This window comes from Podarcis pityusensis (genome assembly GCF_964106645.2).
Source record: "Podarcis pityusensis genome assembly, chromosome: 17".
NCBI classification, from domain to species: Eukaryota; Metazoa; Chordata; class Lepidosauria; order Squamata; family Lacertidae; genus Podarcis; species Podarcis pityusensis.
The window spans coordinates 36,771,220-36,796,201 of NC_138042.1; the positions used below are offsets into that span (position 1 = coordinate 36,771,220).

Here is a 24,982-nt window from a genome sequence, read left to right on the forward strand (position 1 = left end):
TTTATTGCTGGAAATAGATGTGAAGCAGTACTTGCCACGAACTTATGGATTTCAGAATGAGTCTTGTGGTATCTAAGATTTTGCTGACAAGAAAAGTTATGTTCTGTCAGTTAAATTGTTGTTGTTGTTTAGTCGTTTAGTCGTGTCGGACCCTACATGACCCCATGGACCAGAGCACGCCAGGCACTCCTGTCTTCCACTGCCTCCCACAGTTTGGTCAAACTCATGTTTGTAGCTTCGAGAACACTGTCCCACCATCTCGTCCTCTGTCCTCCCCTTCTCCTTGTGCCCTCCATCTTTCCCAGCATCAGGGTCTTTTCCAGGGAGCCTTCTCTTCTCATGAGGTGGCCAAAGTACTGGAGCCTCAGCTTCACGATCTGTCCTTCCAGTGAGCACTCAGGGCTGATTTGATTTCCTTAAGAATGGATAGGTTTGATCTTCTTGCAGTCCATGGGACTCTCAAGAGTCTCCTCCAGCACCATAATTCAAAAGCATCAATTCTTCGGCGATCAGCCAGTTAAATATCAGTCAGTTAAATATTGGGACTGAAATACCAGATTCCTCCAGACTGCATTCAGCAGCCCCCCAAACCCCTCAGGCTCAGCCCCATACATGCTAGAATCTTCCTGGGCTCTGCTTACTCTGACCCCTTGGCCCCACCCAATGGCCTCGCATTTTTGAAATCACAAGTTGGCAACCCCAGTATTATTTGTGAGTTAAATCAGTTTGCTTGAACCCTGGCACTCACTCTACTGGACCAATTCTCAGGTGGAAAATAGGTGTCATTTTATTGAACGCAAGGAAGCAGGAGCTGTTAAAATACTGCTTTTGGTCTGACCTTGTGAGTCGAACAGACTGAGAGCAGGGCATCTGCCAGCATCACACAAAATGTATACACAGGTTCACTGTCAGCTGATTGAACCATCAAAGCAAAAGGCAGCCGTTTTTATAGCTTCAGCTATAAAATGCTAGGCTCTTAACATCTACAGTAGTGTCTTTTATTATGTTGGGGCATAGAGCAAGCCTAATACTCCGCCTGCAGGACATATGTCTAGAGAGAAACCAGTAAGTTTGGCTTTCTTTATCTGGCTAGATGGCACCAATGCAGCTGGTAAGCTCCCTCCTGAGCTGGGATGAGGGATCAATTTGATTTAGCTTGTGCTCCAGTGAGGAACTACCAAGTTCATACTTCTTGAACCAATATGCAAAGCTGAAACATAGCTGTCCTTTGAAATTTGCACCTCGCTGAATTTTACAACGCACTTGTCCAACCAAACAACACTATAGAAATGCTTACATGAACATGTCTGTAATGAGTATGAGTTACTCGTGCGTAAACTGGTGCCTCTCTAGGCTAATTTTGCCTTGTTAAACCTTTCTGACTGCACAGCCCTTTCTCATCGTGGCTGCCTCAGTCGCTGGCAGAATCCGTCAGTGGGCGTTTCTTGAACCTCTTCCAACATAAAAGTTGTTTGACACCCAGTCTCCTCCTCCTCTCACTGCGCGGGAGTCTTCTGCGCAGGGAGGGCGTGGGTAGCGGAGGACCTGTGCCCTCCTCACTGAGGTCCAGTGAAGAGTCCTGGAGCCCTCTCTCCGATTCCCCCATCTGCCCCCCTTTATCCCTGGTGTTGCGCTGATTTGATTCTCCCTCTACTGAGCTGTTTCTCCCCCTGCTGCTGGGTCCTTCGCCAGCATCATCTAGGAGCCTCCCCTTCGCCTCTCGCTCCGATGTCAGTTCCCTGACAATGTCCAATAATGCGTATATTAGTTTTTGTATGCTTTACATGAAGGGAAATTGCTTGTAAAATGTGCATACAGTATTAGTCTAAACTGCCTGCAAAAATATTTTTATTACAAGAAATTCACACTAAATTAGTGACAAATTTCCATGAGGATTTCTTAAAACAAAAATGAGGAAACTGCTGCAGAAGGTGAACAAAATTTAAGATTAGGAAAATGAGAAACTGAAAGAAACCAAAATCAACAGGTCCAACCATCTCTACACCTGAGTCCCAATATTTAAAGATACATGTACAAATTATCAGCAAACTTTAAAATAGGCACCTGAGCTCTTTTTAACATGGAAGGAGACTCCCTAGGGGGCCTCAACAGACTTATTTTGTCCTCCCCAGATTTTTGGAAGGATAAATACACCAACACACATTTTTATGTTTATCTTTTATATATTTTTCAAGAAACAATATAAAATAGTAGTCAAAGTATATTTTTAATGCGGTTGATTACCTGTGGTCACAATAATCTCTGGCATTTTAATTTTTTTGTCTGCCCAACTGCTATGGAGAGCAGCTGCACCACTCATAATTTGCCAGGTTAAAAGGATACAACCCTACTTGGTGCGATCAAGAACATCCTGCATTTGGGGATAATGCTTAGAGAAGCATTAGGAATGTAATTACGAGGAATCACACTCACACAATGCGCTTCCTTTACAAGGCATATTCCATTTCTCAAGCTGTAGCAACAGAAATAAAAGATTGAAGCCAGCTCTTTATTTGTGTTTAGCAGATACCCACAAATGTTGTACTTAGGCCATGTTTCAGTTCTCAGCAAGGAGGACAGAATTTTCGCCAATTTCCTCCTCTGAAGAGCTGGAAGAAATATGCACATTTCTATTTTGTTCTGCCTCATGTTCAGCGTGCTCAAATTACACATGCAATAAACTAGAGCTACAACCAATGTTCTCATAAAAATGAGCATCGGAATTCTCCTGTGTTAATCTTGATAGTCACTGAATACACACACACGAACAAATGATACGTGATTTTGATTTCAGTCAAAAATATTTGACAGTATTTGATAAGTAGAGTGCAATGACAGTATATTTCACTGTTGACAGCTATGCAGTGAACTCCTATGGCTGTTTAAGCAGATGTAAGTCTCACTGAATGCAAGAGGCTTTATTGTTCTGTTATATTACTTATTTTATTTATTTAGCAAAACACATATATCCCCGTTGTAACAAAACCACAAGAAAGGAACACCAGCATGCCATTGTAAGGCAATGAATTACAGCAGAACCCTAAAGATTTGACGTCCAGTGCTTAGAGTTATTTATTTTGCGTGTTCAGACCCAGAAACCTCCCCCTAAATAAATTCACACGTGACTCAAATTTTGGTTTTGGTTTCTGGCAGAATTTAGGCCACAACTTTATTGATTACAGAAAGTGATTGGTTGCATAGGCTCTGGTTCGACTAGCTCCCTGCCATGCAGGTAGCGCTGACCCAGGGCACCAGCAGAGGTCAGCCAAGGATAAGCAGAAAGCCGGGAACGGGCTAACTCCACCACCCAAATGTCCCCCTGGACTCAGGCACGGGCACAACCCCCTCTCATGTCCCCGGATTCCTTTAACTGAATACCCTTCACATAGGGATGGCAAGAGCGTTCTCCCATCCCTATCACCTGAACCAGAGCCTATCCGCAACCTTACAAGTTGTGACGATTTGCTACGCGGCAGGCAAAACCCAAATGGCAGCAGGCAATCAGCCAAGTGGGGAAAATTCCTGCCGTGCCCCTGTCCCAACGACAGATGACACACGACGGCATAGCAAGGTCAAGCGCAACAAGCCCTAAAAGTAGGTAGAGGTGGGCTGGTGTTCCGAATGCACGCGCCGAAAAAGGAAGCTCTGTGTCACGTGCATGGGTATAAAAAGGTCCCTCGAAGCTTTTGGATTGTGTCCCATTGGCCAGATTGCACCCAGCCCTGAATGCTCACTGGAAGGACAGATCCTGAAGCTGAGGCTCCAATACTTTGGCCACCTCATGAAAAGAGAAGACTCCCTGGAAAAGACCCTGATGCTGGGAAAGATTGAGGGCTCAAGGAGAAGGGGACGACAAGTTGGTTGGACAGTGTTTTTGAAGCTACAAACATGAGTTTGACCAAACTGCGGGAGGCAGTGGAACACAGGAGGGCCTGGTGTGCTCTGGTCCAGGGGGTCACGAAGAGTCGGACACGACTAAACGACTAAACAACAACAACACCAAGGACCTACCAATCGGGTGTTGTGGCTGACCAATTGTACCCACCCACAACACAGGGTGTTGGTTTCCAGGTCTCACCGCAATATGCGCCCTCTTTAAGGGAGGACCCGATTTATTAAATAAGAAGACCTGGGAGATCAGAGTTCAAATCCCCTCTCAACCACGTAGTTCATTGGATGAGCTTGGGTCAGTCACAGTCTTGGTCCAGTGGCCGACTTTGGGCTTTCAAATTTCAGCGGTGCTCTGTCTAACACCAAAATTCCCCCCTCCAGCTTCTCACCTTACATTCTTAGTCATTGTTGCGGTACCCCTGCAGCATCCTCTCGATTTGGCGCCCAATGCAAGCAAACTGGTCGCATCCCCCTAAATCTGTTTCTGCTCAGACTCAGCTTGCATGGTTGTTGTGAGGATAAAATGAGGAGGGGGAGAACCACGTGTGCCTCCTTGAGCTCCCTGGAGAAAAGGTGGGATATAGAATCATCGAGTTGGAAGGGACCCCAAGGGTCATCCAGTCCAACCCCCTGCAATGCAGGAATCTCAACTAAAGCATCCATGGCGGATTGCCACCCAAACTTCTACTTAAAAACATCCAAGGAAGGAGAGTCCACAATCTCTAGAGGGTTGTGATGATAGATAGGTAGTTGGTGGGGTTTTTTCCTGGGGGGGGGGGACGCATACCCCTAAACATTTTGCGAATCTTTGTATTTTGTCCATTTACTGTATTTATTTTTCCTGATTTGAACTGTAAAACGGTGATTTTATTGAGTCAAATTGAGAGTGCCCCTAAACAGCTTTTTAGAAAGAAAAGCACTGGATAAAATAATTGTAACCGTATGAAATAAAATTCAAACATCCATACCAGGAATCAGGGCCGGATTTAGCTTTGATGAGGCCCTAAGCTACCGAAGGTAATGGGGCCCTTTATATGTCCAGCTGTTCTTTGTCAACAACAAATTGTCGCATTTTTTTGTGTTGAATATATGCTATATGGTAATTTATGGACCTAGTAAAGGGTAAAGGCATCCCTGACCATTAGGTCCAGTCGCGGATGACTCTGGGGTTGCGGCGCTCATCTTTCTTTATTGGCCAAGGGAGCCGGTGTACAGCTTCCGGGTCATGTGGCCAGCATGACTAAGCTGCTTCTGGCGAAACAGAGCAGCGCACTGAAACACCATTTACCTTCCTGCTGGAGCAGTACCTATTTATCTACTTGCACTTTGTGCTTTTGAACTGCTAGGTTGGCAGGAGCAGGGACTGAGCAACGGGAGCTCACCCCGTCGAATTTATGGACTTAATAGGTATCTCAAGCCATTTGCACATGCAGAATGTAGGCACCCTATATATAGAAATGAGCAAACCAGTGATATTTTAGGGAGCAGGCTAGCAGGCAGGGCCCATTACTTACATCATAGGAGCCTACACAACACAAAACACTGTTGCTATATGTAGGTTATATTTTATTTGTTTTTTATCTTATATTTTGGAAATGTACATCCAGTTTTTTTCCCTTTAAATTTTTTGGGGGGCCCCACCTAAGTTATAGCTTGTTTAGCTTATATGTAAATCCAGCACTGCCAGGAATCCAGCTGTTTGCCTGTTATCTCAGCGCATTGAGCAGAACCCTGGAAGGCAGAAGCGGGCTTAGTTTATGCTGAGTAACTGGGTAAAATACTGCTTGCTCAACCTGCACATTTCCCCTTATACATCCATCAGGCTGGAAGAAGTGCACGTGGAAGGTTGGAGGTGCAGGGAGAGAGGACTGGTTCTTGCAGACCCCTGCCAGGGCTATTTTCCAATTAGCATGTTCCGATTAGCACCTGAGGCAGATCCAAATTGCTGCTGGCATTTATATTTTCAGCTGACATTTCTCTTCCCTTCCAGTAGCCTTTTGTGCAACATGAAATCTGTTTTGCATCTAGCAGGATGTAATCTAATTAACTCTGCACAACACACCCCGTACTCCATCTTAACCCACAGGCTTTGAAGTTTCCCCATCACTCGTCTTGCTCTGAAACATCTTTCCCTCCCTCCACTTTTGTTTTGCTGTTTTCTGATACATCGAGCCTGAGGAAAAGTTTCGGGAATGCTTTTGCTCATTGGCTTGTGGTGTTTTAATAATCCTGATATGTTGCACTGGGGAGCTTGCTTGCTTGCTTTTATAGCCCAGGCCCTTTCCATCAGGCATTGGGAGAAGGTGAGTAGATGAGAGAGCTGGCTAGCCCAGGCCAACAAGAAGGAAGCATCACTTGCTTCTGGGGCACCAGCTCAGGAAAGCTGAAATAGCTGTGGAGCCAAGAATCTGTTGCCTCGAATGACTGCCTCACCTTGGCTAATGGTATGGCTGGCTTGGCACAGGTTAATGTATCATTCAGTGTGCGTAAGATAACCTGGAACTTCATGTTGAAGACAACACATGGTACCAGGAATGAAATGTATTGTGGGAAAGTAATATGGAATAGTGGAGGGCTCTGTATGCTTTATCTCTCTCCTGAAGCATCTGAGAAATGGAAGAGGGAGAAGTTTAAAACTGCCATTTCTCCCCTTTTCAGGCTTTTCTCTAGATAGGATAAGACTGGATTAAATGTTTTGGCTGGCATTTTGATGCGGACAGTGTTGTACGGACCCTTCAAAAAAAAAAAAAAAGTGCATGCTCAAGGAGAGAGGCTGGGGCAACCAGGCCAGATGGGCAGGGAAGAAGAAGAAGAAGAAGAAGAAGAAGAAGAAGAAGAAGAGCACCAATCCCACATTAAAGACCCATGTGGAAGCACTCTGTGGACGCGGGTGGCGCTGTGGGTTAAACCACAGAGCCTATGGCTTGCCGATCAGAAGGTTGGCTGTTCGAATCCCCGCGACGGAGTGAGCTCCCGTTGCTCGGTCCCTGCTCCTGCCAACCTAGCAGTTTGAAAGCACATCAAAGTGCAAGTAGATAAATAGGTGCCGCTCCGGCGGGAAGGTAAATGGCGTTTCCGTGTGCTGCTCTGGTTCGCCAGAAGCGGCTTAGTCATCCTGGCCACATGACCCGGAAGCTGTACACCGGCTCCCTCAGCCAATAAAGCGAGATGAGCGCCGCAACCCCAGAGTCGGTCACGACTGGACCTAATGGTCAGGGGTCCCTTTAACTTTACTGGAAGCACTCTGTATGTACCTTTAATACCAGCATAATTAGTTTCTGTTGTTTCCTAAAACGTCTGCTCTAGGAGAACTCCCCACTTCTTAAGTATAGCAGTGTCCTTAGGTGGGTTATTCATAAACACAGCCAGTTTTACTAACTACAGTGGTTCCCAAATCGCTTTTAGTAAATTCTGTCTGTGCGGCCTTTGATTGCTTTCCCATGTTTTAGTAAATAAATCTCTAGCTAGATGCAAGACTTGCCCTTTATTTCTCATATGGAACACATTCCTTTATACAGTCCAGTAAACATCTCACTGGATCCAACAGTGTGTTAATCTGGACCATGTCTGTGATTACAGCTGTTACCGTCCTCCAGATTTAGTTGTTTCTTTCTTTGCCTTCTGATACTTCCACCACGTGCCAAAAAGTAAATAACCTTTTGTTTGACTACATATCCAACAATCCTCTTCCCCCTTTTAATATATTTTAAATGTTTTCTACATTGCTATATGCCACTGAGTGGCCATTTGAACCATGTTTTTCTTACTGCCACCTTCCCCAACCATATATTTTGGACCACAGCTCGCATCAACCCCAGATACTACATGTATACCCCTCAACTGTCCCAGAACATTCCATTTTTTCTTGTGAGAGCACGGTGGACATTTTGGGTGCTGTGATCTCGCATGATTTCAAGCCGTGACCCCCCAATCCAAAAAAAACACTTTTTCTGGGGCCATGGTTTTTTCAGGGGGAAATCACAGTGTGAAATCACTCGAGATCACAACGCCAAAAATAGCCACCATGCTCTCACAAGAAAAAAACAGGCAGGTGGCATCCCAGAAGATGGTGTCCCAGTTTTTCTCTTTGATATGTTGAAGGGTATACACATGCTGCCTGGAACTCATGGGAGTTGTAGTCAAAAACCACCTGGAGGGCGTTAGGTTGGGGAAGACAGATTTACCGCCGTCACAAATTTAGACTTCTTAACAAATATATATTCCACATTTCCCGAGAGAGGTTTCACATTACAAAGTCTTTCCCCACATCTTGATGTTACTTTCCTATCTTGTTTTGGCTGCCTAATCATGATTTAATTGTGCATCCTGAATTTGCCAGTGTGTGATTAAATCCCACCCAAACATAGTGACTTTCTGGGAGTGCCCCTGGAGACTGCAGTCTTCACTTTTAACTCCCCTGCTGCCGGTGGAGATGTTGCAACAGCTTTGCATGCAGCCTGGTTTCTTGCTTGTGCTCATCTGCTCCTTTGCCTGTTTGAAGTAGTTGTAATTTGTAGTTGTAATTTGTAGTTGTAATTTGTTGGCAGCTTCCCAGAGTGGCTAGGGCAACCCACTCAGATGGGTGGCATAATAATAATGATCATAATAATCATAATACATTTTTCAGAATAGGATCTCTATGGTTGTGGGTGATGTCGTGCTTTTGCTGGTACAACCAACTTCTTCTTCTTTATATATTTTTGACAACAAAGAGGAATATTTCCCATCTTTGGTTACAGGCGAGGTTACAACAACATGGGTCATTGACTAAGAAGCAGCTGGTTTTGGAATTTGAATGGAGAGAGGGAGCAGCGAGAGCTTCTAAGCAGCTGGGCATCAATTCATGCCACCTGTCTGACACCCACTCGGATCTGGAGGCCTCTTGCATGCTGACCAGGGAACAGAGCATGGGGTACTTGCTGTGACTGTTCCTTCTTGGCCAGGGGCGGGGTGGCAAGGTGCAGGAGGCTTCCAGGTCCCACTCAGTTCAGGTGGTAACTTTGCAAGATGCATACTTCGTTTCATGCCTTTTTGGAGGGAGTGTTTTCTTTACCTTGCCCTCCACCCTGCCCATTCTGATTCCACTCTGTAATTTTGCCACTTCATTGGTTTGGCTGTTGTTGGAACCAAGGTTGGAGCTGACCATGTGTGACTCTAGCTAGCTCATGTGTCCTGGGGAACAGAAGGGATTAACTCATTGTTGTCCTGGATGTCTCCTGCATGAAGGGAAATCCACGGTAAGCAACCAGTCCTGATCTGCTGTCGGTGCTTAGGATTCTTTCCGCACCACCAGCCCTAAGCTTTTCTTGTAATTTTATAAATAAACCAAGTGTCAATAGACACCACAAGACTCTGGTGTTCTTTCTCATCCAAAGGAAACCAAACCCTGCAGCACCACCCCTGGAACTTATCATCGCTCAGAGATATGAGGCGTGTGCAACGTACAATATAAGCAAGACATAGAAAGGAGGTGCCTTTGATTGAAACCAGATGAGGAAATAGCTTGAGGAGCAGATGTTCCTGAGCATCTGTTCCATGGGTTTAGAAATCAAGGAAGGGCAAGTGTCCTTTCCCCTAATCTTGTTAACACGGCATAACATTCCTTGTTAAAACGAATTGCTTGGCTTCTGAGTCTTATACTGCACAAGGGAGACAGGTTTAAGCAGTGTTCAAAGGTGATGGTGGAAGAAATGGGACGATTTCATTTCAAATTTGCCCAGACTTCATTTAGCCCGTGGTCCGCTGACTGTTTTTATATCCCTCTGAACTGCTTGTTAAGAAAGTTGAATTAGTACCTTTGTATTTTGAAATTAGTCAGTTTTTCTTGCCATGAAAAGAACAGCATTACTGTAAGGTAAAGGTAAAGGGACCCCTGACCATTAGGTCCAGTCGTGGCCGACTCTGGGGTTGCGGCGCTCATCTCGCTTTAATGGCCGAGGGAGCCGGCATACAGCTTCCAGGTCATATGGCCAGCATGATTAAGCCGCTTCTGGCGAACCAGAGGAGTGCACGGAAATGCCATTTACCTTCCCGCCGGAGCGGTACCTATTTATCAACTTGCACTTTGATGTGCTTTTGAACTGCTAGGTTGGCAGGAGCTGGGACCGAGCAACAGGAGCTCACCCCGTCGCAGGGATTCGAACCGCCAACCTTCTGATCAGCAAGTCCTAGGCTCTGTGGTTTAACCCACAGCGCCACCCGCGTCCCTAGCATTACTGTAGGGGGCCTATTTCCACCTTCTAGCCGTGACCAGGTAATGGCAGTTGTGCGGCAAGCAGGCAAGCACTTGGCTGGACAGCCGCCTCCTTCCTTCCAAGATTTAAGCTCAACACAGACTCTATTGGGTTTGGGTTTTCAACTGCTGAAGGTAACAAAAAGCCATCCTTGCAAGTGTTTGCCCCTCTCAGTTCAACAAGAAGCCCTGACCTGGATTGACTGACTTAAAAAAAAAAAAAAAACCAACCCAAAAAAACCAGTGCTGCATAACTCTGCTCTGTACAACATTTTGACATCCACTGACAAGTGGAATGGCTCAAGAACCATCTAAAAAAGAGCGAGATTGCATCCCACCTTTCCGTACAACCCGCTTTGAGCCATGCGTATAAGCCATTTTTCCTTTTAGCAGGTGACATAAGAAGTGGAGCTCACATCCTCTGTAACTTGTAGCGCTGTAGAAGGAGTGAGATGGAAAAGAGAAGCTAAAACAAGTGTTTGCTGTTAAACGTAGCGCTGTACTGAGAACATCTTACACTTTCTCACCAATCATTACCAATGAGCAAAGGAAACGCTTTTTAAAATGATCATACAGGAGAGAAATTTTTTGATGAAATTCTCAAGGTATTTCAAAACAAAAAGTGGAACACCTTCTGTTGCACTGACATTACATACAGTATACAGTGGTACCTCAGGTTAAGAATTTAATTCATTCTGGAGGTCCGTTCTTAACCTGAAACTGTTCTTAACCTGAAGCACCCCTTTAGCTAATGGGGCCTCCCGCTGCTGCCGAGCCACCGCCGCATGGTTTCTGTTCTCATCCTGAAGCAAAGTTCTTAACCCGAGGTACTATTTCTGTGTTAGCGGAGTCTGTAACCTGAAGCGTCTATAGCCTGAGGTACCACTGTAAATCAGCATGTGCAATAGTTGTGCAAATCTCTCTCTTTTTGTAATGCAATAAAATGTTGCAGTATATCCTCCTTCCATCCTTACAGGAGTGCTCCTGTTCCAGCCAGAGCATTTTACCCCCTCTATTTTATGTTTGCTTTCAACAGGCTCACAACATTCTAGTCCTCACTGAGTAGGGTTTGGGGGGGTTTATTTTTTTTTTGCCACCTTAGTTCTTTTTTAATTTAATAAAAAATTGGGTTGGGGTTTTGTTTTAGTACTTCTGCAAACTTTGGGGTTCTTCTGAGCATTCTGATCCATTCTCCTTCATTCTCAGGGGTCCTGTTTTGTTTACTTTCCTGTGTTCATTATTACAAGGAGTTAGCCCACGTTTGAGATGATGCTTCCAGGTCTGCTGCAGGTGAGCTTGCAATTTCAGCTGAAACTGAAGACCAGTCCTGTTCACTTCCATGCAACTTCTAGGTGTGGCAGTGAAAACCTAATTACTTACTTTGTAAAAATGTGCTGCTCGTATTCATGCTCCTTTAGGCTCAGTTGACTGACTTGCTGGCAGGTTTTGTGGCTTGGCTCAACCCCAGGTACACTCCACAATAAAATAAATTACTGTTGTTTAATCACTGAAGTAAATTACCCACAGAAAATTATTGTGTCACCATAATAGATTCTCTCCTTGAAGAATAGCACCTTAGAAGAATGCTTTCAATAATTCCCCCCACAAGTTATGGTGTGTCATAATTTAGCTATTATGGTTACAGAAGCGATAACAACAGCTTTAATATTTCACGGTGTTTTTACAGTGTCTTGAAGGATCCATTTAAAAACCTATTATGAATATTTTGTAAGCAGTTGTGGTATTTACTTTCCTCTGTCCCTAGCCCAGCAGGTACTTGTCTCAAATATGAGCCACGGAAACATCCAAAGCCATGCATCTTACAGGTCTGAAACCTGAGCACCACACATTTTCAGAAGGCCATATGGTTGAGGGAAGGTCCAGATGTGTACTTTTGGGTAACTAGAAAGGCTGATTAGGGAAGGTGGAAACAAGATTGACAAAAGGATATAGGCAGGAAGACCAGCTGCACAAATATAGGATGGGTGAATCGCTAGTTTGCCAGTAGTACATGTGGAAAGGATCTAGGGGTTGTAGTAGACCACAAGCTTAGCATGTCAACAGTGTGATGCAGCAGCAAAAAAAAGCTAATGCTATTCTAGGCTGTGTCAACAGAAGTATAGTGTCCAGATCAAGAGATGTAATAGTACTACTTTATTCTGCTTTGATCAGACCACACTTGGAGTACTGTGTCCATTTCGGGCTGCCACAAGTTAGGAAAGATATTGAAAAGCTGTCGCAAAGTATTGGAAGACACAAGAACTTCCCACGCTGGAGGAATGGCAGATGAAACTTATGGACTATATGGAACTGGCGGAAATGACTGGTAGAATCCGTGACCAGGGAGAAGAGTCGGTGGAGGAAGATTGGAAGAAATTCAAAGACTATCTTCAGAAACATTGCAAAATTAAAGAATGTTAGAGTGATGTTGGACTGAAAATAAGCGGTTTCCAGCTGTACAGGTTAAGGTTAATGATAGATTAAGACTAAAATTTCCATTTCATTAAACATCTTTAATCTTAAATTTGATAATTAAGAGGAAAAATTTTAATGTTACATTACATTAAGACTAAAGATTAGGTTTAAAGAAGTTGAAGTTATATATTTCAATATTATATTAAATTAAAGACTGGGATTAAAAAAGTGGAAAAGAAATTGCTGGACAAACAATTTGGATTGGAATACAAAAGAGGGAGGTATGAGGAAGTCCAGAAAATAAGTAAACTAAAAAAACGGAAATGGAAAAGAGATATTGTTTTTAATTGTTCTGCTTTTTGTTTTTTACTGTTGAATTGTGGTTTTTTTTCTTTTTGTGTGTGTGTTTTTGTAATTATTTTTTTTTCTTGTCGTTTTTGAGATATGTATTGTGTATGTTTTTCTTTTTCTTTCTTCGTCGTTTAAAACTTAAATAAAAATTATTTAAAAAAAAAAGATATTGAAAAGCTGGAACGTGTGCAGAGGAGGGCAATCAAGGTGATCAAGAGTCAGGAGACTAAGCCTTATGAGGAATGATTGAAGGAGCTGGGTATGTTTGGCCTAGAAAAGAGGGGATAGCCATCTTCAAGTATTTAAAGGGCTATCACATGGAAGATGGAGCAAGCTTGTTTTCTCCTGCTTTGGAGGGTAGGACTCAAACCAATCGCTTCAACTTTACAAGAGAAGAGATGTTGAAAAAACATCAGAAGAACTTTCTGATGGTAAGAGCTGTTTGACAGTGGAACAGACTCCCATGAGAGACATTAAGCTGTTCTTCCTTGGAGGTTTTTAAGCAGAGGTTGGAAGGCCACCTGTCATGGATGCTTTAGTTGAGATTCCTGCATTGCAGGGGGTTGGACTAGATGACTCTTGGTGTCCCTTCCAACTCAAGAATTCTATGATTTTGGAAAGAGTACTATTTACCTTGCTCACACTAGGCAGGGCAGTTGCTGATCTTGTTGTTTCTGTTGTCTATTGCTCAGTTCAGCTTGTGGTTGTCTCACTGACAACATTGGGGGGCAGGCTTGCTTTTTACAATTCTCACTAACTCTCAGTCTTGCAGATGGTTTCTCAAGATGAAGATGGGCAGAATACTCTCACAGGAGTTGCAAAGGCTGCTGTGTGTGTCTCGGTTGAGCTATTTTGAGCTATTTTGGACTGCATATCTGTCCCACACAAGGTAGGCATGGCTGTGCAGATAACACTGCCTGTATTACCTGCAGCAATCAAAATGTTCCTTTGGCCACATGTACTTTTCCACGAGCTGTTCTGTACTTCTCCCTATTCCATATCTCCGTTGAAGTCACCACATAAACACATCACTGGCCCACATCTGTGTCGAATAAACACAAAAGTTCAAACCGCATTCACTCGACCCATATCTTAGTATCAAGAAGTGGTCAAGGTGTGACAAGAGCTTCCAGTTTTGCAAAATGAAATGCTGGAGCATATGATTATTTTGAGAGTCATTGTTCGAGCCTCTAGCATATATTTTATTACATCAACGAATGAAAGACTCATTTGCAAATCTGAAGTGGCTGTTTGTGTGAGATACTTCTAATTTGCACAGGGTTTCACTGCTGTCCCTCTGAATATTTCTAAGTGACAGTTTGGGTTGCTTATGATGTTGAGCCAGTTCAATTATATCTTTGGTTGTGGGTCTGTAATGAGGACATTAATTCAACTTCTGGTTTCCCTGGCTTACATGATGCGTTGCTGAATGAAGGACACAAAACTGCAAAATGCAGGTGTTCACAAGTGCTTTATTATTCAGTACCAACATATACAAAATAGGCACATATCTTAGCCTAAATAAAGCTACAGATGCTTTGCAAGCATTTATACATTTCAACAATGTTCACTATTAACCTGCTACAATATATTTATCACAGCTGCTATGTTAACCAGACGTAGGGTGAACTCTATTACGGAAGCTGTCTGACCTTGTTTAGATTATTAGTTATGTTCAAGCAACACCCTTTTTCAGCTGACATCGCTTTATAAATTGCTACTTCTACAGCATAAGCAAGGAAAGACATCTATGAGCCCTTTCGGATTTCTGCTGGAACCTTAGGAGAAGGCGATGCCCCAAAGGATGAGCGGGTGCTTGATGGTCTTGTTCCTTTGCAAATTAAAAATAAAACATTTTAGAAAACGTTGTGGGAGAAAAATCGTATTTTACTCTCTCTCTCTCTCTCTCTTTCTTTCTTTCTTTCTTTCTTTCTCTCTCTCCATAAAGCAAAACTCACATTCAAAAGTCGGATAATTAAAAACACAGATGCATGCTGTAGAACATGGTGCGCAAGCCTAATCTGCAGCTCTTCCTTTGAAATCCTTATCAAAGATTTCTCCTGCCAGGAAATTAAACCTGCTCAGAGTTTTGCAGAAGCATTGCCAAAGTGTTCAATTAAAACCTGGACTCAGCTGAACTTCCAGGTCTCACGAGAAACCGAAATGAACATAAGCTCCAGTATTATTTATATCGTTTGACATATGAAGCCACAATCTGATCCCAGTTTATACACCTATGGGAGACTGCAAAGGATTATGCTCACGTTGCATAACGTTATACATTGTGCCAATATAAGTAGCCTAAGACTGAGGCAAGATGTTTCGGCCAACGAGAGTAATCCAAGCACACTGTGATAGTCCCCGTGAAACAGTGCAAACAACACCAAGACCCAGCAAATGAAAATTGGCTCACTGTCTTGATTCATTTGGGGGGGGATTTTGTAAAATAGGTCTAGTTATTGTACGTCTATTTGGCACATTGGAATCTGAGGAATTTACGTATAATATATACTGGTATTTAATGTTTGTATGCTGCACTGTGAGAAAATTAGACAAATTAACAGAGAACAGGTCTGTTAACAGGCATTAGCCATGATAGCTAAAGAGAACATTCTATATACAGGTATGGTGGAACACTGAATCTCAAGGCTCTTTAGCAAATAGCCCACCATATGGACCCCACTCAGTGATCCTGAAAACCATTACTTCAGCCTGCAGGTGTAGGTTTTCAAGTCAAGGAGGAAGATGGGCAAGAATACTTATTGCTTAGCTTTCTATGTGCAGTGAGTTTTAAAATAAAACAATGCAGTAATGCAGTCCCCACTTGCAGCCAGAAATAACACAGTCCAGGAACAGTTCTACCATGTGATGTTCAGCAGATGTTGGGCTGTAGCTCAATAGTGGAGAATCTGCTTTGCATGAGAAGGCCCCAAATTCAGTTTACCTGTCTCCAGGTAGGAAGGGGAGAAACCTCTGTCAGAAACCTTAGAGAGCTGCTGTCAGTCAATGTAGACTGCTAGATGAACCGATGGTATGATTTAATGTAACACAACTTCCTATATTGGTCTGATATGCTGGATGGAGTTCAGAATTTAGTGCAGGAACACAATGAATCAAGACTGGAAGCAAATGGACCTCAGCAGCAACCCAAAAGAGGCTTCGTTATTGTTTAAACAAGGGTTGTTAACTCAGGATAATGACCCTGAACAGACATCTATGAGCTCTGAAGTAAATGCAACCAACCTCACATAGATGACACAAAAATAGCAATTGAGAGAAGGGGTATAAATATTTCAACCATGAAACAAGCCTTGACCTTGAACACAAGATCAAAATCCAGACCTAGGCATTACAAATGTGCATGCTAATCCAAGTACTTGAAAATTTAATTTGCTGCTTTAGAAACCTGGATGCAAACCCAGCCACGGGTCACGGACAGCAGAAAGTAGAAGGACCCAATTCTGAAACAATGATGACAAAGGCAGTATAAAAGGGCCCAAGATAATTTAGGTTTACCATACGATTAAATGAAACTCACTCCAGGCCCTTCCATGTTTATCCTCACTATTCCACCATATTCTGAATGATCAGATACCAAGTTTGACTCTTTACGAGAAGCCAGAATCAAGTTCTTAAAAGGATTTACCAAGGTATTAAAGAAAAAAAGGTGTGTTACATACACAGCAGTTTACCTATCGGGTCATCGGAGTGTCTTTCCTGCCCATGCACCCTGCTCCAGATGGATACCAAGCAGAAGAACGGAACTGCTCTAGACCTCTTCCCTCTTCCCTCCTGAGAGAGAGCTGGGCTCTCCCACCGCCATAATTGGAGAGCAACATATGGTATTATGTTCCACTTGGCTGCAGCGAGGAAAAGGCTTGCTGACTAAGTGGCAGGCCCACCGTGTATGAAGGGAGAGGGAATTAGCAGCTCGTTCCTTTTCACCTTTCTCACCCCTTTATGCCAGATGCCAGGCATAGAGCGGAGGCTGGCTTCTGGCCAAGCTGAGGCAAGTGAAACCAAGCGCCTTTTTCTTGCCACACACCCCAAAAGTTTCCCTGAAGCAAGAGGCTGAACTTTCACGGAAGCAGCTAGGGACAGATTAAGACAATGAGTGGTTTATAGGCTGTGTACACACCATACCTCAAAGCACATTTCATCCTGGGAACTGTAGTTCACCCCCTCACGGAGCTACGACTCCCAACACCCTTAACAAAAACGTTGCCAGGATTCTTTAGGGGTAAAGGGGTAAAGGGACCCCTGACCATTAGGTCCAGTTGCAGACGACTCTGGGTCTGTGGCGCTCATCTCGCTTTACTGGCAGAGGGAGCCAGCGTACAGCTTCCAGGTCATGTGGCCAGCATGACTAAGCCGCTTCTGGCGAACCAGAGCAGCGCACGGAAACGCCGTTTACCTTCCCGCTGGAGTGGTACCTATTTATCTACTTGCACTTTGACATGCTTTTGAACTGCTAGGTTGGCAGGAGCAGGGACCGAGCAACGGGAGCTCACCCCGTCACGGGGATTCGAACCGCTGACCTGATCAGCAAGCCCAAGAGACTCAGTGGTTTAACCCACAGCGCCACCCGCGTCCCTTTCTTTAGGGGTAGTCGTGCACTTTAAATGTATGGTAGTATCTTTCAAGAAAAGACCTATATAGTCCGTTTGGCAGGGGAGTTGATGTTGCAAGGATAAATGGGGGTTTATTTCAATCTGTGCAAGCCAATCTTTCCATCTGGCGTGGGCATGCGATGGCCCAGTCACCTGAATCATCCCACAAGCACAAATTGCTAGCAGGTCTCTCTGACGGTCGTTCTGAGAAAATCCCAAATGACTCGTTGCAGGAAGATTGTGGATTTAATTTGGTGTTGTGTTTTCTCTTTGCCCTGACCCAGCTCTAGTGTGCAAAACAGCGAGTTGCCTCAGCTGGGAATTGCACGTCATCATCAAGAGTTACATGCAGCCAGTTCAATGGAAGACAGAACAGCATTGCATTACGGGTCTTCACACAATCTCCTTGCTCTCTCTCAAGGAATATGTAAGAGGTGAATAGGGCAGTGACGGAGCATATGCCCGTGCTGCCCAGGTGTGATGGCCTGGGATTCGGACTCGGAGGCTGAACCTGAGGAATCCCAGCCTGCACAGGAGTCCCCGCCTCCAGAACCAGCTGAGCCGGGGCTTGAGCCTGAAGGGTCCTCACCTGTGCTGGATCCTCAGGTGCAGGCACCAGCTGAGTCTGCTCTGGCTCCTGAGGCGATGGAGGACCCATTGCCTGCAGGTGCTCCACTCTCTCTGCAGGTGCTTCCAGGTCATGTGGCCAACAAGACTAAGCCGCTTCTGGCGAACCAGAGCAGCGCACGGAAACACTGTTTACCTTCCCACCGGAGTGGTACCTATTTATCTACTTGAACATTGACGTGCTTTTGAACTGCTAGGTTGGCAGGAGCAGGGACCGAGCAACGGGAGCTTGCCCCATCACAGGGATTCGAACCGCCGACCTTCTGATCGGCAAGTCCTAGGCTCTGTGGTTTAAGAGTTGTTAGGAGACCCCAATTCCCTTCCCAAAGATACAATTGCCAGAGTTCTATGTGAAGAGGAATTGGCTCTGAGAATTGTAGCTCTTCTCTGCAAGTGCAGGACAACTGGTTCATGGGATAGGAGTTTACCTCTGGGTCCAAAGCGCTGAAGGTAGCAGTGGGTGCAGTAAGGTTTGTCATCATGCTGTGAAAGTAGAACAGAAGAAAGATTAGTTCTCCCAGATTTGCTAAGGACACTTACATGTCGCTAGTGCCGTGCAGGCTATTGTACAAGACACAGCCTGATGTGAAAGTTGCTGCCCCCCTCCCTTGATGGGAACTTGCTGGAAGGTGATAGGATCCTGCTTCCCGGTTGTTGTTGTTGTTGTTTTTTAATGATATTTATTGAAAATTTTTAGAATTACAAAAGAGAACAAAGCAGGGGAAAAAAACACCACATCAAACAATACAAATTCAAAAAACAAAAATACACCACAAACACTCAAAAACAAATCCATCATTCTCAAATCCTCAACTGTCATTACCTTCTTTCTTTGACCTCCTCCTCCTCCCTTTTTTTGTATCCTAGTTGTTAATTGTCGCAGCAAATCCTTTCCATATTTCATAATATTCTGTCATTACATTACCTTAATCTATTTTAATCTTATCTTACTATAAAGAACCTTAAAGTTTAAAACTTAAATCTTAAATCTTAAATCTTATTTTTACCAACTTCTCATAACCATAATATTCTTACATAATTCTTTAAACATTTTTGCTAAAGCCAAGTAATTTCATTCCAACATTTTTCTAACATTCATCAATTTTATAAAACAATCCTAGTAGTAAAAAATAAAATAAAAACAATCCAGTCTTCATCCAGCATCCCTTCCTCCTGGTCCCGGGTTTTGTCAGTCCTTATTATCTCATCGATCTAGCACATTAACCTGGTAACCTTGTATCCGAGGCCCTTAAGTCTCTTCCATGTCCCTTCCGCAGTTCTTCTTCATATTTATAACTGTATTTTCCTTTGTCTCCTGCTCCTTTCACTCGTGGGAACTCCAGTTTAACAATGTTTTTGACCCTTCTCGACAAATCAGCCCCTTTTCCATAGTCCACACTAAACTCCATGTGGTATTTAAGAACATGTTTCAAAATCCCTCCAAAATTAAGAGCCCCCACAACCCCAAACATCTCACGGCCCATTGCCAGACTTGAAAGGTCCAAACATCCCTGCATAGGGGGGGTCTATCCAACCCCCCATTTCCAAACCAAACCAAACTTTATCTTTCCAAATCTGGCTTTTTCCAAGTTCATTTGTCAAGTCCAAAAGCTCATGTTCCTGCTGGGCCACAGCTCCCTTCATCTCTGGCGCCCAAGATTCAGCAACATCCTCTTCCCTCATCTGTTCTGTCAGGGCACACTCCTGATTTAATTCCTGGGTGGGCTCCGTATAATTTCCCACTGCCTGTTCAAAATTTCTGATCGCATCAGTCATCAAATCCGTCTTCTCATGTAGCTGTTCCAGTAGGGCATTTGTTTTACAAAAAGCACGCAACAGAGCTTCTGAATACATTGCCCTGCAAGGTCAGAAGTCTATTCCCACGATTGTAATCTGTAACAGCTGCAAGCTCCCTGGAGTTGGTTACAGTTTCACAGTCTCCCTCTAGGGGGAAAACTTCTACTTGTTCTTTCTTTTAAAGACAAGTCTAACAACAAAGTTTCCTTTTTCAGATATTTTGTCAATATTTGTTCCTTTAAAATGCGAAGGGGAACAATGGAATCAATGTTTCTCTTCTTATAGCTATCTGTCAAAAACGTTTGTCTCTGGTCAGTGAGCTTCAAAAAACGTCAGTCCTGACACCGCGCTCCAGGATCAGGACGGTGGAAAGTTACTTTACTTTACACTCACTTCTGCAGGTTTAAACAGTCCAAAAAAAATCCCCCCTCTTCTCCTGCTTCCGAAGGGGGGCTCAACAATTTTAAATGATGAAAGTTAATCTTTTACAAGCGATTTTCTGAGCTCTAGTTTGCCATGTCTTTGCTTTAATCTATCTACAAAAAAACGGAAGGCTGACTTCCTGTTTAGACCTTCCCGTTTCAGTGCCAAATTGAGGTAAACTTTTAAGTCCAATTTTCCTTTCTGCTCGCAAGTCCTTATTTAAAGTCCAATTGTCTGAAATTTAAGTACTCACGGGTGATTATTTTAGAAGCCAAATTGTCCCAGGAAAAAGGCAGCGCTCTCCGGCAACGGCTGTGTGGCTTCGCTCCACGGAAGAAGCACTTGACTCTCAGCACCGTGCCACTTCCCCCTCTTCGCTCCGGAGCCCGTTAGTGGGTTCTTTTGCGGGTTGGGGGGGCGCTAAAGGTGCCCGCCGAGTCCCATGGTCACAGGCTTCATCCGCCTGTGATTTTTGAAAGGGTCCCCGCTTCGCCGTAGCGGAAAAGACCCGTTTCGCGTGGAGCTAGTGCCTCCAGATCAGAGGGAGTCCGCCATTGCCAATGGCGCCACCCTGGAAATCATCCTGCTTCCCAGTTGTTGATGGCCACTGGCTGCTCAAACCCACCTGGGCTGGAAGAATGCTTTTAGTATTTGATTGCCAGCAACAGAGGGTCAAAGCATCTCAAGCCTGGGAATTGTTCTAGCAATATTGCTAAGCCACAGGAAATTGTGGGATACTGGGGAGGTAGACTGATATGGTTGGGACTAATTTTACCAGGGCACATGCTTGATTTGCGTCGGCTTGGCCTGTACATTTGTGAATAAATAGCTAGTTATAAAAGGCACCATAAGTCTTCACTACACTGCAACAGGCTGCCCTTGCAACTTCCTATCACGTGGGTGGGTACAATATGCAAAGTTGCCTAGGGATGGGCATATCAGCCTATTTCGAGTTTATGTCATTTTCCTATGTGTTGATTCATAAGTCTGTTCCATCCCGTTTCTGCAGTAATCTGCACTTTAAAAAAAAAAAATCCACACTTAAATCCATATTTCATCTCAGTGTATGCATTTCTAAATGCATTTTATAGTAAAATATGCACTTTAATACCTTTTTTTAAAAACTGCGAACAGCGTCACAAGATTTGGAGAGGTGCACAGTCTGAAGGATAATTACATTCTGATCCGCACACTAGTCCAGGAGGTGCGGATCAGGTGAGTTCACACTGGAATTCACAGAAATTTAATTCCTCAGGCATCCCTAGATGCATCAAATGTGAAGGCAGGAGCGAAATTAACACAGAACAGGTGAATCCCTGGTGATTTAAGAAAGGCTTTATGAAAGATGTTGATTTAGAGCCGAGATTTAAAGCAGAGAGAGAAAAGATGTCAAGCTGAATGTTATCCAAAGTTCATCAGTTTTCTGCATGGGAGCTTCTGACAGTGACAGCGATAATATAAAATGGAACTGTGTGTGTGCTTCTGCTGCCTTGAAGGATATCTTCGGGAGAAGGGAAAGGTAAGGAGGAAACCCTACACAGATGGTGTCCCTAAGACGGTTGGATGGTGCCATGTACACCTCCTTCCTGCAACTCCTGCAGCCAAGCTGGTGCCAATGTATTGTATTGCTCTGCTTTCCTTTGGACAACATCAGCGAAGTGGAGAGGGAAGTCTTGCTGTCTTTGCAGCCCAGGACCTCCACACACATTGCCCAGGCTTGCACACCATGGAAGGTCACTTTGGAGCTGCTAACACAGTGGTTTGACTTCACCTCCAGAGGTGCACTCCACTGTCTCTCGAGATGGACAGTACGCCTTTTACACCTGTCTCTAATTGGCAGATCCTTTCTGGTTTTGGTTTCTGTTTTACTAGAACCCTGGGATCTGACAAGCCTAAAGTCTGCCCGTCCCTGCTATAGACAAAATGGGCTGTTGCTCTGGTTCTGTTTTAGGCAACTCCCTATGTTCTTATAAATCAATTTAATTGAAAATGTTACATATAAGATATACATTGCATATGGAATTATTTTTCTCCCTTTCAATAACTCAATGCCCGCTGAAAATTGCTTTGCAAGTTTGGATTGCCTGTTGCTACCCCAGAAATGTTTAAATCCAGCCAGGTCATTTTCCTCTTGAAGCCTAACTATTAACCTTAAGCCAGGTGCTAATAGAAAATTATTTATAGCGTCTGCACGAGGTATATGCAATAGGACCCTTCTAACAGTCAATGAGTAGAAGAGACAGCCCCCTACCCTTTCATATTATTAATGTCCCCCCCCCCCCAAATCATTCAAAACATACCTTGACTCTAAAGCTATTACAATGCATGTCATTATGCCTCCCCCAAATGTTCCTGTTAATGGGATTTAAACTCTGGCAAAGATGTGGGTGTGATCATGCAGAGTAAAACACATGGCTGTTACACAGGGGGGCAGGATGAGGGTTTAATGGCAGAATGGAGTGTGGGAAGCTCTCACAGCCTTCACTGAGAGATCATAGTTAATAACTTGCCATTATTCCATACTTCACTTTGCTTTTTATCCAAAGAAGGGTTTGTTCTGCACTAGGGGCAGGGAATAATGTGATACAGGTCACATTTAAAGGTTAACCTGCAGACCCTTCAAGTGTTCCTATTTTCCCTAATTTAGAGAAGCCATCCCAGTTTCTGATTTGATCCTGGAATGTCCCACTTTTCCTTAGGATGTCCCTATTTTCATTGGAGGAATGTTGGAGGGTGTGGAGTTATCCAACCCCCGAGCCATCTGACGGCAATCCTCTATAGGAAAGTTTTTTAAAATGTCTAATGTTTTATTATGTTTTTATATTTGTTGGAAGCTGCTCAGAGTGGCTGGGGCAGCCCAGTAAGACGTGTGGGGGTATAAATATCATTATGGAATGGGACATCCCTAATTTCATCGGAGAAATGTTGGAGGGCATGAACACTTGATAGGCATTCTTTGAAATTTGCACTTATCCAGATTTTGTGGTGCTGTTCTCCAGCCAGCGAAGGTTGCATATATTAGGGGGATGTGCACATGAAAATGAATATATCAGGGAAAGTTGCATTATGTTGCATTATATTAGGAGGAGTTGCTTGCAAAATTGCATTTATCAAAACTGCATACCAAAATGTTTTTTAGGAGAATAGTGAAATGAAAATGCTGGTGAACTTCCATGATTTTTTCTTAAATTGCAAATTGCTATGGAATTATGGCAAACTACAGTTGAGGTATGAAAAAATGAGAAACCAAGAGAACCAAGATTGACAGGTCCTTTCATCCCTAGTCTGCACTTAGCATGGCCAATGATGACATCAGAAATGCTTTTTGGGTGCCTGCAGAGCAACCCCACCCATAGGTCAGCCTGTTCTCCAAAGCTGGAATGCCTTGGGGCAGCCTGACTTGGATGCTCATTGACAGGTCACACTCTGTTCACTAGAATGGTACCTCCACCGGCAGCATGTAGCGGTTAATTTATAAATGGAGAATAGCCAGGACTGAAGCCTGACTTGAAGTAATAAGATCTGAGCAGCCTGCAAGCTTTGCCTCTTCATCCAGGATTATGTCTCAGATTTCCCACAATGGTGAGGAAGAGGCACTCTTCACATGCTCAACGGCACCATATAATTATGTAATATTCTACAAGGCTGAGTCAATTAAGACAGTCTCAAAGCCAGGTAAGCGAGGTGCTGGGTTTTAGGAAGGAGGTGTGAGGGCTCTGATGGGGTCCTAGAGTCCTCCCACCTCTTTCCCAAAGCCTAGTTAGAGCTTGCCCAGCTTTGGGAAGAAGGTGAGAGGACTCTAGGATCATGCAAGAGCATCGTGCCTCCTTCCCAAAAACCGGTGCCTCACTTAACAGGCTTTGGAAAGTCAGCATGAGGGTGGTGTGTGTGTGTGTGTGTGTGTGTGTGTGTGTGTGTGTGAAATTTTGGCCTTGCTCTCCCCACCCTGTGAGACAAGGCATACGAGGATATGTTACATGCATATCCTTGTTATCTACTGTGACTGGCTCTCCAGGGCCTCAAACAGGGCTGTTTCCCAGCACTGACCTAAACCAGCCATGGTGTTAACCTTTGCAGTTTCCAGAACAATATGAGAACTGAAACACAGCTATGTATCTTTTAACATTTGCACTCTTCCAAATTTTGCACTGCCGTTCTGAAAGAACATGCCAGCTGTAGCACAGCCATCCTTTGAAATTTGCGCTTACCCAGATTTTGGGATGCAATTCCCCAACCAATGAAGGTTCACAAAAATGTATATGCTGAGGGAAAAGGTGCATAAAAGTGAACATATTGGAGAAAAATGACATACAAAAATGTGTTATATTGGGGGGAATTGCTTGCAAAAAAATGTGCACATCCATCATAACAGCATATTAGGAGAAATTCACGCAGATGGATTTTCATGAGGATTTTACAAATGAAAAATTCACAAATTGCTGCAAAATGTGGAGAACGGAATTTAAGATTGGAAAAATGAGAAACTGAGAGAACCAAAGTGATAGAACCTTCCATCCCTAATTGACACAAATGGGGTTTTTTGGGGGTGGGTGCTGATCATTAGTGGGATGTCAGCTGGAGGGCCGTGAAGTTCAACTCTCCCCTCTCCTTCTCTGAAAGTGCTTTTTGTTTTGGG

The 24,982-nt window shown here is 43.9% G+C and overlaps 1 protein-coding gene across 1 annotated transcript in view; it reads right to left on the reverse strand.

Moving 5' to 3' along the window:
* Positions 1–14,341: 14,341 nt before the first annotated feature.
* Positions 14,342–24,982, reverse strand: part of LOC308466290 (cysteine-rich protein 1-like) — a 32,700-nt gene continuing 22,059 nt past the window's right edge. Inside the window, exons 3-4 of the mRNA XM_080987053.1 lie at positions 18,555–18,609; positions 14,342–14,720 (exon numbers count right to left, since the gene is read on the reverse strand). Coding sequence (XP_080843179.1) covers positions 14,638–14,720; positions 18,555–18,609 — 138 coding nt within the window. The 3' untranslated portion in view covers positions 14,342–14,637. The remainder of the gene's footprint in view (positions 14,721–18,554; positions 18,610–24,982) is intronic.